Source organism: Setaria italica, chromosome IX, assembly GCF_000263155.2.
Source record: "Setaria italica strain Yugu1 chromosome IX, Setaria_italica_v2.0, whole genome shotgun sequence".
In the NCBI taxonomy this organism is placed as follows: Eukaryota; Viridiplantae; Streptophyta; class Magnoliopsida; order Poales; family Poaceae; genus Setaria; species Setaria italica.
In genome coordinates this window covers 34,354,264-34,366,810 of record NC_028458.1, presented here as the reverse complement: position 1 = coordinate 34,366,810, position 12,547 = coordinate 34,354,264, and the positions used below count along the sequence as shown (strand labels likewise).

Genomic DNA, 12,547 nt, shown 5'->3' with positions numbered 1-12,547 from the left:
CAATTGGACTGAAGATGACAATGACTGGGCAAGAAAGCCCCCAGCCAATCAGCCTGGGCACTCAGCTGATCGGCTTGGGAGGTTTTCCCCTCCTCTGGTGCTCCGCTTCGCGTGGCCTCCTTTAGATCCAATCTTCTCTCCATTTTTCCTCCTTGTGGCTGCGGTGGATGGTGTTTGCGTGGTGTTTTCTCTCTTCTCCAACTCTCTTTCCTTGATATCCATGAGGGGTTATTTATAGTCCTTCATAGGCAGCGTCTTTGGGTCGATTGTTGGTGAAAAAATCCTAGACAACATGGTAGACTTTATGCTGAAGAAACGGGAGGTCGACCGGGTCCAAGAATGGGCCAGGTCAATCAGCCCAGAGAGTCCCAGACCGATAGGCCTGGGCCCATTTCTAGCCCATCTGGTCCTCTCCGTCCGCATGCTGGTTTCCCTCAATAACCCATGTTTAAATATCTATTAAGCTCTTTATGAAAACTCCCTTGATTATTTCATATTTTTTGTCAAAATAAATACGCTCCAAAATACACCACATATGCAACAATGGGTTTATTTTAGGTGCTAAGTGGCGAGTTAGTATAAGAATAAGCATGAAGACACTAGTTAAAAAGCACTAAAAGTGTGTAAATAATGAGCATCAACATTCATCTGATGAACCATCAGAACATCCAGTGCCCTGTCTTCACTTTCGTCTGAGACACAAATTCATCCCATGCTTGATTCGACACACATCGGAACATCCAGTGCTGAAGAGGATTTGGCCTGAAACTTTCTAGATGATTTCAAAGTAAATATGCTTCGTCCAATGCCTCCATCTTCTAGCCATCGAATCATCCGGTGCCTTAGGATTTTCTCTATTTTCTTTGTGCATTGCTTCTATGCTTGTAAAAGGGAACCCGCCGCATCATCCGTACTTGCTACAACTCAAGTATATTTGTAACTTGTACCAATTGTTCCGATGGTTGCTCTGGTTGTCCATTGAATCATCCGGTGCTATTTTTTTCTAAGTTGAATATCATCATTTGAGCACCATGAATACCGTCATTTGGACACTTTGATACCATATTACAATATTAAATACTATGGCTTGGATACTTGGATACCATCATTTGGATCATTGAATACCATGATTTAGATCTTGCAATAGTTTGGTTTGCATTCTTGGAACCTATAAAACTTAGAAGGCACATGCTTGACAAACCATTAGTCCCAATGACTATGTTGTCACTCAACCACTAAGATCACACACTATGGCCTAATGGGGCCATGTTTCTTGCACCTAGGCATTTTGCTAAAGCTCTACTAAGTAAAGTGTAGTGAGGATCATCTGGGAGAGGCTATGTAGTGACCCACTTGCGTGTGGGGAAGACTCTCGGCTATCCTACAGAGTTACTTCACTAGGGAGCTTATGCCCTTGCATAGGCTTTCGTTTGAGAGGGGCTCCAATATCGAGGACTAGTGGAAAGCTTTGCTTTTCAATACCTTGGTAAAAATCACCATGTCTATGCTAGGAATTTGCCTTCTCTACCCCATTTACCTTCCGTATTTAATATGGCACTTTACATTCCGTGTTTACCTTTCCTAGAATTACCATCTGTAGTTTATAGGATTGGATCTTAGGGTGCAAAACTCTTTTGCGGTAGAGATAGAAACACATATAAAAACCTAGTACACATCAAGATCAAAATTGGAATAGGTTTTTAAATGTGTTTGGAGCCTCAATTTTTAAAACACCCAATTCAACCCCTCCCTTCTTAGGGTGTTACGGTCCCTTCATGCACCATTGTCCTACTATTTTGGAAATGATTCCACACCAATTATTGCATCTTATGCTTTAACCACTTGCCTTGTTGTAATTAAAGTAGCAGAAATCGTCGCAAAAATATAGTAACAATGGTGAGAAAATAGGACCACTATATGATTATATCATAAAGTGGGCACAAGCATACAAATTATAGACTTCTGCGTACTAAATCAATCTTACTATTACTAATTAGAGACTACTTTTGAAGCCTCCATGTTAAATTCTCAATAGACGATGCTAGGGAAAAAAGATAAATCCTAAAAATTCTCACAAAAATCACAATTCACTAGTAGAGAATTGGCCTTTAGTCCAGGTTGGTAGGGTGCAAATCTCCCGAAAATCCATCCGGGATAAACCAACCGGGACAAAAGAGGGGGGTCTTTTTTCCCGGGTCACTCAACCGGGACTAAAGACCCTCTTTTATCCCGATTGGTAATACCAACCGGGCTAAAAATAGGTCACCATGCCAGGCGCTGCAAAAAAAAAGAAGAAATCCCGGGAGGGCCCCACAAGTCACAAGTCACGCGATTTTTCACGCAAAATATGCGCGTGCGCGCTGTGTAGAATTCGAACCCACAACCTCCAGCCTCGCGCGTAACTTCCTTGACATCCCACCTACACATCACATCTGACCATATAGGGGATACTATCCTTTTGTATTAACTCGTGGGGGACCCTTTTATCCCGGTTGGAAACACCAACCGGGATAAAAGAGCCCCTTTTATGCCGCTTGGTATGACAAGCCGGGATAAAATGGTTCGATGTGATTGAGTCCTCTTTCTGTGATCTCGTTGGGGACCCTTTTATCCGGGTTTGAATCACCAATCGGGATAGAGGGCCCCCTTTTATCCCGGTTGGTATTGCAAACCGGGATAAAAGGCTCTCGACCCTTTTATCCCGGTTGGTGTTACCAACCGGGATAAAAGGGGGGGGGTCTTTTATCCCGGTTGGTGTTTCAAACCAGGATAAAAGGCCTCTCAGGGTCTTTTTTTCCCACTAGCCTTTGCAACCGGGATAAAAGGTCCTGGTTGGTGAGCCCCCCACCAGTGACTGAGCTTTAGTCCTGGTTGGTGAACCTTTTGTCCCGGGTCAACTTTAAACCGGGATAAAAGGGGGCGCATCGAAAGCCAATTCTCTACTAGTGATCATCCAGATACCAATCCAGTAAACTCGAGTCATCATTGCACTTGGATTAATATATTTTCCGAAAAAACCTACGTGTGCCATTAAGAAAATAGTGTAAAGTAATCATCTAAATCTATATCTAAATTATTGACTTCTGCCATTATAAAAAGAATCAAAAGTAACTCGCTAATCTTCATGTAAATTACCCATGTGTGCCATTGTAAAAATAAGTTAAACTAACACCTAATTTGAAGTAACCCACTATACGCATCCCATTAATGAAGAACATCAAGTATAAGTATAAGGTTGGAAAAGCTGCGGTAAAGGAAAAGGTAAAAAGATAAAAGATGTGTTTTTATTAATTGGATATCCTCAATCTGCTGCGGCTCTTTATATTTATAGGGTGGAAGATCTTACCCCGTGAAGAGACCATATACATCACGAACACGCTTAAAACCAAATCTAATAGGACTTTCCTAATAAAAACCGGAACCTCCAGTTACAAAACCCGTACCTCCCATTTTTCCCTGGTGTAGTTTTGTAAGATGATCATAACTTTCTCATCTGGAGTCCAAATTAAAAGATCTACATATGAATTTGGATTGTTTTGACAAGGGCTATGCAATTTGTGAAGTCTAATTTGTGATTTGAAACTTCTACAAAATCGGAAGCTCCAGTTTTAGGAAACAAGATGTTCCGGTTAGCCTAGCCGTGTCAATTTTGGTCATCAACAATATTCATCTTGCTTCCTCTGCCTCTTCTTAGCGTCAGCACCGGCCAGTCCAACCCAATGGAGTCGTTATCTAACACGTCCACCTCCTCCTCCGGATTAGGCATGTTGGGCTCTTAGCTCTCCACCTCTTCATCCTTGTATCAAAACACCACAACAAGACGACATAGATTCCTGGGTTGACTGATGGCGTGGGAGGAACTTCTGCCATATTGCCATAGTGGTGGGGATTAGGTTTAGCAAAGTTGGTTGCATTTGCAAATAGGAGTGGATTGTCGTGAAACTAGTGGGATGGATTACACGGACAATAGGATTGATTACGGTGGAATGGTGGCAAATATGGTTGGAGGGATGGGTTTTCTCGTGATGTTGGAAGGTAGCACTAGTATAAAAATGGACATCGATCCTTAACAAAAATCTCAAAGCGCATTGGACCAATACTAATGCCATATTAGTACCGGCTCTGAATTTTGTAGTCCCAGTTGGTAAAACTAAATGGTACTAAAACATACACTTCAGTCCCGGTTTATAATACCAACCTGGTACTAATGCTTCTCAAGGCTTCAGTCCTAGTTTGTAGTGCCAACTGGTACTAAAAGTCACTTTTAATCCCGGTTGGTGTTACAAACTAGTACTAAAAAGTCCCACATGACTGACTTCAAAAGGAAAGCATCTCCTACTCAATCACATGTATTGTGTAGGTGAAATGGTAAGGAAGTTACACGCGAGGCAAGAGGTCGCAAGTTCGAATCCCACGTAACGCGCACGTGCATATTTCGCGTGAAAAATCGTGCGACTTGTGTGACTTTTTGTCTGGTACTAAAAGGCAGGGAGTTTGAGTCCCAAATTCGTAGTCCCGGATCCAACAACCGGGATTAAATGAGTTTTGGATCCGGTACTAATAGGGACTTCTCCTGTAGTGACAGTATGTGCGTGTGTGTGCAAGGGTCCCGAGTAAGTTATCCGGTACTAAAGGCTAAGACTTGTACTCCCGAATTCGTAGGCCTGATTCCATCAACCACGAGATGAAAGGGGGTTTAGACCTGATACTTATAGGAAGTTTTCCAGTAATGTTGATGTATTTAATCTCTGCAGATCGTGTGTGGAACTTTGCTAGATGAGGACATGATGGGTGCTTGAGGGGATTTGAATGGTCCGTCCTAGGATATCCCTCTTCCAATTGTCTGTTAACCTAAAGGCCACATAAATGGTTAGGTCGTATTAAGACCTGTCACGGATTAATGGTGTCTTGCAACTACCAATCATTTATCTGGCTCACTTATATCAATTCTTCATATAACACTAAATTTTCATATAACACATTTCACCGACATGATTTATGTGAGCAACTGGACACATTGCAACAACATATAATCTGTTTTTGTATACGACGGAGAGAAGACAGAGGAGTTTTATAAGGAAAAGTGCAACTAAGTTCCACTTTATTGCATCTTTTTATGAGAGCATTGTTCATCCTGAGGGGAGTCACATTCATCTTGGATACATCCAACAAAACATAGTTACATTCATCTTGGATACACCACTGTCTGGGAGCACGATGGGCACAGACACATCTATATAGCGTAGCTCCCCCTTCCGGCTCTCAAAACATTGTTCAAACTGATTCATCCACACGACATGAGCGTAAATCCTTGATCTGCAGTTCCTCCTTGCCTCCCAGAAACAAATAATTAAAGTTGGAAAATGAAAAGTATATCTAATATCATCACACTTGAGGAGCCAAATTTGAGCTCTTATTTGTAATCAAGTATATAAATAAACCGAACGCACAGTTTCTTTCCTCCTTGATTAACTTCAGTTGATCCTTCTGCAGTTTGTCCTGACTTCCCCTTGGGATGGATCCGTCACTGGCCTTATGTTCCCCATGTTGATCATGGACTGTGCAAAACTAGCAAAGAAGGCATCCTGGCTGCTCGCGAACTGATCGACAATCGGTGCCGTGGTGCCCTGCGCTTCGGGTGCGGACTTGAGCTCCTGATCGGAGGTGAGGAACCCCCGGTTCACTTCGATGTTGGTGTAGTAGTGGTTGTCGAAGGTGTCCGGCGTCGTTGGATCGAGGTCGTTCAAGACCGAACTGTCGCCATTCCTCGGGCACCTCTGCGATAGGAATGCTCGGTAAGCCGAGTCCAGGGTCGGGTCCGGCATGTTGGTGCCGCTGAAGTTGTAGAGCCGGTCGGCCGGTTGGTCGGCGACGTTTGCACATTGTACCCTGCCAAACGTGTGAGCCCCTGTGTGGGTCACATGCATTCAAGAGAAACAGATGGGGCGTTAACGTTGGTCAGAGCAATAGTGTGATGCTCCTTTACAAAATGTAGTATAAAATGTAGGTTGTCTGAGTTTTTCTAGGTACATAGACTTTACTATGTACATAGAATTTTCTATCTATACATTTAGAAAATTCGACGTAGAATATATGCCAACTATTGTTCACGCGCGTACCTGAGAGGGCGACGAGGTCGACGTCGTTAAGGCCGACGGCTTGGAACTTACTCTGGAGCGTGGTGAGATTTTCGAAGGGCGCCGGCAGGTCCTGGGAGCCGTTGAAGTCTGACGTTCTGCCGTCCAGTCTTCCCAGGAGTACACCCCAGCTGGGTCCTCCCGACTGCATGTTATGGACGAGCAGATTAGCTATAAATCAATATTTACGTGTCAATATTTCTAGCAGCTTTTCTGTACATTAATCGTCTGCTCATGTAGACACGTAAGCTGTGGCCAGTAGCTAGCTACTTCCCATACTACCATGTGTAAATCATTGAACACTACTGGAGGATTGACTTCCAGCTATTATCGGTCGGAACCCTTTAGTACCAGCGCCACTAGTATCACTTCTTCGGTACTAAATGTCATGTCATTTAGTACCGACCAAAATACCCAGTATTAAATGCAACATTTGTGTCCAAAAAATAATGAAAAAATTCACGAACAGCTAGGAGGCCCCGTAATATGCGTGTGCGCTGTCTGTGGGATTCGAACTCATGACCTCAAATCTCGCACGAACCTTCGAACCACTTTACCTACATAACACATGTCATGGAGTTAGATATGCTTTTCTTTTGAAGTATCCCGTGAAGTATTATTTAGTACCAGGCAATAACACCAGTATCGCATGGAGTACCATTTAGTACCGGTTTTAGTACCGGTTGGTGTTATTGTCCGGTACTAAAATGATCCAGGAGTATTAGTACCGAGTCATAACACCAACATGTACTAAAGGGTGACATTTAGTACCAGGTGACGTTTTGACCCGATACTAAAAGTCCTTCGAGGACTGATAATTTGGACCCGGTACTTATTTCGCGCATTAGTACCGAACCAAACGTAATGGACATATATATTGACGAAAGGACATGGGAAGTTAGGCCCTCTTTGACAGGGCTCCCTTGTTGGCTTCACCACCAGCTTCCGGTGAAGCCCAGCCAAACAGTTCCACCAAAGAAGCCCCGCAATACTAGCTCTCTTGAGCAGAAAAACTAGCTCCCCACAACTCCTCCCCCTCCCCACACCTGCTGTTACCAAATTGCCCATGAACTTGGTGCAAATCACAGCTGAAATTGCATCCAAAATCGTGTTGTACCTAGAGGTTGAAGGCTTTAGGCTTGCCGATGATTGAGGCCAGCTGCACCTTCCATGGCTAGAGCGGGCGTGCCGCCCGCAACAACCGACCCGTCGGCGCGAGCACGCCACTCGCCACCGTCGACCCGCTGGCGGGAGCACGCCGCCTGCCATTCATGCCTTAGCCGTGGCCCTGCGCGCTTGGGCAGGGGAGCAATGGCAGGAGCATGCAGCACAGCATGGGGAAGCGGCACAGCGAGGTGGAGCAGCAACATGGGAAGCAGCATGGCGAGGCTGGGATGGAGGGACGGAGGGGCGGCAGCTTGCGGGGAAGATGGAGAAAGAGGATGATGACTGACCAAAGCAGATAGATGGGAGCCAGAGTAGAGAACGGATAAGGGAGAATAAAGAAAGAAAGAAAAAAAGTAGTAAGGGAAAAGAAGAAAAAATAGAGAGGAGTCTTTTTCAAATATTTTTCAATTTCAAATAAACTCAAATTATCCATTCAAACAATCCACACAGCCAAGGGCATATAGGACATTTGACTTCTCACATCCATTCCTAAGAAGCCGTTTTGCCAAACATTTTTCAAAAATAGTTTCAACTCTACCAGAAAAGCGAAGCCACAGTCGGAGCCGTTTCAGCTACATCCCTGCCAAACGAACCCTCGGTTTGCATGAATGCACCGACATGTCTACGCAATCATTTTTTCCCTATAATTTTTAAATGGTGTCAATAAAGTTATAGCATGTTGTTGACGGTCAAATCAAGATTCATGCATGCCCCTCAACCCTCATCGAAAGCTACCGCGCACCTGCCGCTACGTGACTACGTCCATCAATGATCACAATGGTAGTATAGTATGCCATGAAGCTAGGTTGTATCTAGGCAGCCGCGGGTACGTACCAGCTCGACGGAGATCTCCGCGGCGATAGCGAGGATGTCGGCGCAGGAGACGACGCCAGGGCAGGCGTCCTCCAGCGCGCACTTGACGGCGTCCACCACCTCGTACCCGCGCGCCGAGCCGTTGTTGGGCGGTGACTCCTTCTCGGACTGCATCCCTGTCATGTTGTCCAGCAGAATCGACCCGTCGCAGCCCTATGAACAATAAACGGTCATCACCACACTCACCAATGAAACAATAATGCATCGTGAATGCTGCATGATCACGCATGGGCACGGGCACGGGCATGGCGGCCTAGCAGAGAGAAGAGGAAGGTTACTTGGACGAAGCAATCGTGGAAGTGGAGGCGGATGAGGCTGGCGTAGATGCGCTCGTCCGACTCGTGCGCGTCGATGAGCACCTGCTTCACGATGTTATAGGCGTCAGGGCACGTGCCGTCGTAGTAGTCCTCGCGCAGCGGTTGCGCCATGGCGCCGTGCAGGCACAGGGCCGCCACAAACAGCACGGCCATGACGGCGGTGGCGCCGGAGGCAGAACGAGGAGAATGGGAGGAAGCCATCTCTAGGCACCTATGTCATGCAATGTCAAAATATCAACTTAGACACGAGCATGCTGTGGCAGTACACGCGCCCCAGATTTATAGCCTGATAACTGCTTTCCCGGTCCAAATTATAAATTATTCCAATATTTTTAAAAAGTCAAACCATTTTATATTTAATCAAAATTATACGAAGGACCATAAAAGTTTATGGCACCGAATAGATATACTATGAAAATATATTTAATGAAGAAACTAATGGTACTTATTACGTATCATGAATGGTCAAACTTGAGATGTTTTGACTCTCTAAGAAAGTTAGCATGACTTATAATTTGGAACGGAGCTAGGAAGTACGTACTGTAGCTGGAATGATTGATGAGGTTGTTAGTTAACAAGTCAGCATCGGTGGAATGAACACGTCAATCTCAAATTGCGTTGAGTCCCAACAAAAAAAGAAGGGGGAAGTCCTAAGCTGCCTTTTGCATGCTATGGTGTAAAAAAATACATGCGCTTCAACTATATTCTCAAAATGCTTGACCAAATGATCGATCAATCATGGATGTTGATTGAGGGTAAAGATTTTTCAAGCTTGTTGCCTTGTTGGTTCCCCCCAAGCTCTTATAAACTGACACCGTGAGTATACCCACCATATATTTGTCTTGCATACACTGGAGCGCAGTACAAGAAATAGTGCCATGTACCTCTACACATGTCATTCGCCGTGAATCAGCTGGTGAAAACATCTCACCATTTTAAAAATAATGAAACTAAAATTCATCAAAAAAATGTACTTTGAACTTTTCAAAATAAATATAAATTTGTAGTTGGTACTTCCACATCCCATGTCTTAATATAGTTTTGCCACAGAAATTCATATTTAAACTCATTATAGTTTAATTTTAAACAAGATATACTTTGGGTGAATATAGTTAGAGAAAAAAAATTGTTATCTACTTGCATATTCATCCAAAATGTTTCAGTTTTTATTAATTAAACTAGAGAAAATTTTACTCCCAACTTTTGCACAAAATGTTTCAGTTTTTATTAATTAAACTAGAGAAAGTTTTACTCCCAACTTTTGCACAAAGTATATAATATATAAGATGAACTATTGAAGTGGCAAGTCTTAATTTTTTAAACTTAAAAGTATGTTTTTGGGATAAACTTTCGTGGCTTTTAAAAAATGTGAGGTGTTTTCACCATAGTTGCTCAGGTGGTGATACCTAATACCAATGCATATATGTGTTTTGTTGTACATTATGAAAAATGAAATAATGCACAAGCTATTCCTGTATAGCACGAATTCATTGGTGTCAAGATCATTCGATCACCATCTCTATTCACAACTGACCTTAACACATATCAGCTAGCATTGATAGAGATAGACAAACAGATAGACAATCAAGTAGTATGCATGATCGTCAAGAACTGTCGGCTTTGCTCGCTGTTAGTATGACTACTGCATTGCTTGTGTGTACCAGCTAGCTGCACATGGACGTGCGCAAAACAAGTAGGTAGGGTTCTTAATTATTAGGCAGTGCGACTTATGAAACTAGCTAGTTCACTTTCTTTTTGTGGGGCAAGTTCATCTGATGTGTAATATCTAGTAGACTTATTTTCAACAAAACAAATGCTGTGTGATCTCATAGCATTGGGCAGTGTCTACGTACACCACAAGAAATTTAACATCGTGATATATTTCCAAGATATAACTTGCATCACGTCAGCTACTAGCATGCATTCATCTCCATACTCATGATATGTTGATCAATCGAAGTATACATGGCACAACGATAAATAGATAGGATAAAATCTAGCCAGGCCTTGAGTGGTCAAAACAAATCTTCCATACTCCTTTCGAAAATTGTTGGTCGATGACCAGCATCTTCAATTTTATAATCAAAATGTCTAAATTTCAATAATTTAATTGAAAGCTGTGGAGGAGAATGCTTCAACCGAAAAAATCTAGCCAGGCCTTGAGTGGTCAAAACAAATCTTCCATACTCCTTTCGAATATTGTTGGTCGATGACCATCGTCTTCAATGTTATAATGAAAATGTCTAAATTTCAATAATTTAATTGAAAGCTGCGGGAGGAGAATGCTTCAACCTTCTTACATTATTATCATTCAATGAATTTATAGCTAGTGAGAGTACCATGCATGTATCTCTTAAAATTCTGCAGTGAACTAGAGTATATATTTTAAACTTTTCATTCTATGAATAAAAAAAATAGTGATCTTTTTCATTTATTTTTCTTCTTTATGAATTCTTGTTATTTTTAATATAATCAGTAGGGACCTCCCTTTCTATTCACTTTGTTAATTTACACTAGAAACATTAGGTTTTTTTTGGCAATTACCAATGTGATCTACTGATGAAAAGGAGTTATCCAATATTCATGGCACTATGCATGTACTGTAAACGACCATATTTTTCCATGGTCCTAAGTCCTGGCCTTAGAATATCATGGGGATAATATTGAAATTATTCAGTGTATTTTTTGTAAATAAGAGTTTGATAGCATAAAAGCATTTCAAAAATGTTTAAGTCAAATTAAAGCAATTTGTGTAAAGAGGGGAAATTTCAATATTAGACATCAGAATGTTTCTTTTTTCCCTCAGTGTTGTTGGGGAAACCACACCTTCAGAACCCCTTCGGAGGAAGAAGTTCTTTTGACATTAACCATAACAGCTTGTTTGTTTTATGGCAGAATCGGAATGCAGGGAGAAAAAGAAGATGGTGATGAAGGGTCCTTAGGCGTACGAAGATCCCTTCGGAACTAAGCAATGAACTGCGGCGTCTGACTCATGTTCGCCGTAACTCGCCCTCGGAGGGAAGAATGGAGTGGCCCAATGAACAAGTGGTTCGACCCCAAAGCCAAGCGTGCATTGAAAGACCATGCTATCCACCACGTGGAGCGAAGGAGCAGTACGAGGAGCAAGCTGGTGGAGTCCGTATGAAGGCCGTATTTCCCGTTGTACCCTGGAATATTCTTGGAATATAATCGTTGGGTAACGGTAAATTGTAATTGTGCTTTGTTGCGGTTGATCTCCCTATAAATAGCGGAGCCACTGTAACTAATGGGATGGCTGGTCTGGCTAGTCCGAAGTTAATGACGACTATCTGCATTTATTGTTCTTTATTGTTTAGCGTTTCTAGTCACTTACTCGATTGGCTTCGTCTGAAGGGGGATTTGGCCCCATCAGAGTGAAACTCCCTAGCTGTTGTGACGGATCCCACTTCGGGACCGTCCTCCATCAACATATGTAACCTAATGGTTTTTTAATTATTTTTTTAACTATTTTTCATGGTGCACTAAGGCTTTGGAGCACGGACTTGGGATATTTCTCTTGTAGATCAAGGCCATGTGGGATGATGCAAATATCACGTGTTGGACACATCTGTTTCATAATTGTCTTCCACGTATGCACATATATAAATCAACATAAGAAATAGAACTAAGATGCAAAAGCGACACAATTGCATAGGATTGTGATATCTATCCGTCAAAATTAAGTACATATTGTTCGAGGACTATGCTCCTATTGTTGTTTCCAACCAATCATGGATGCTGATTGCTGGTCATAACTTGTCAAACTTACCCCCTCTAGCTTTGCGGTTTGGCCCGAAGATATGGTTCATATGTTGAGTGCTGTAAAAATGTACCTAGCTAACAATAATGATTCATATTCTGTTCCTCATGAAACTGTACTAGTGTGTCGTAAAGTCAGCATGCTTACATGAGGTCTGATCATTATCTATGTGATTCAGTTGTGCGTGTCCAGTTAAAAACTACTTAGTCTTCCTTCACTAAAATTTATTACTCATTTTATGTTATTTCAGGCTTTCCCGTGCAAGATCGTGGTCG

General features: G+C 42.5%; 1 protein-coding gene across 1 annotated transcript; it reads right to left on the bottom strand.

Moving 5' to 3' along the window:
* Positions 1–5,069: 5,069 nt before the first annotated feature.
* Positions 5,070–8,756, bottom strand: LOC101767314 (peroxidase A2). The gene is made up of 4 exons (XM_004983408.3): positions 8,456–8,756; positions 8,139–8,330; positions 6,120–6,282; positions 5,070–5,908 (listed from the first exon to the last, which is right to left on the bottom strand). The coding sequence occupies exons 1-4, from the start codon at positions 8,693–8,695 to the stop codon at positions 5,475–5,477; spliced, it is 1,029 nt and encodes a 342-aa protein (XP_004983465.1). The 5' UTR covers positions 8,696–8,756; the 3' UTR covers positions 5,070–5,474.
* Between the last annotated feature and the right edge of the window lie 3,791 nt (positions 8,757–12,547).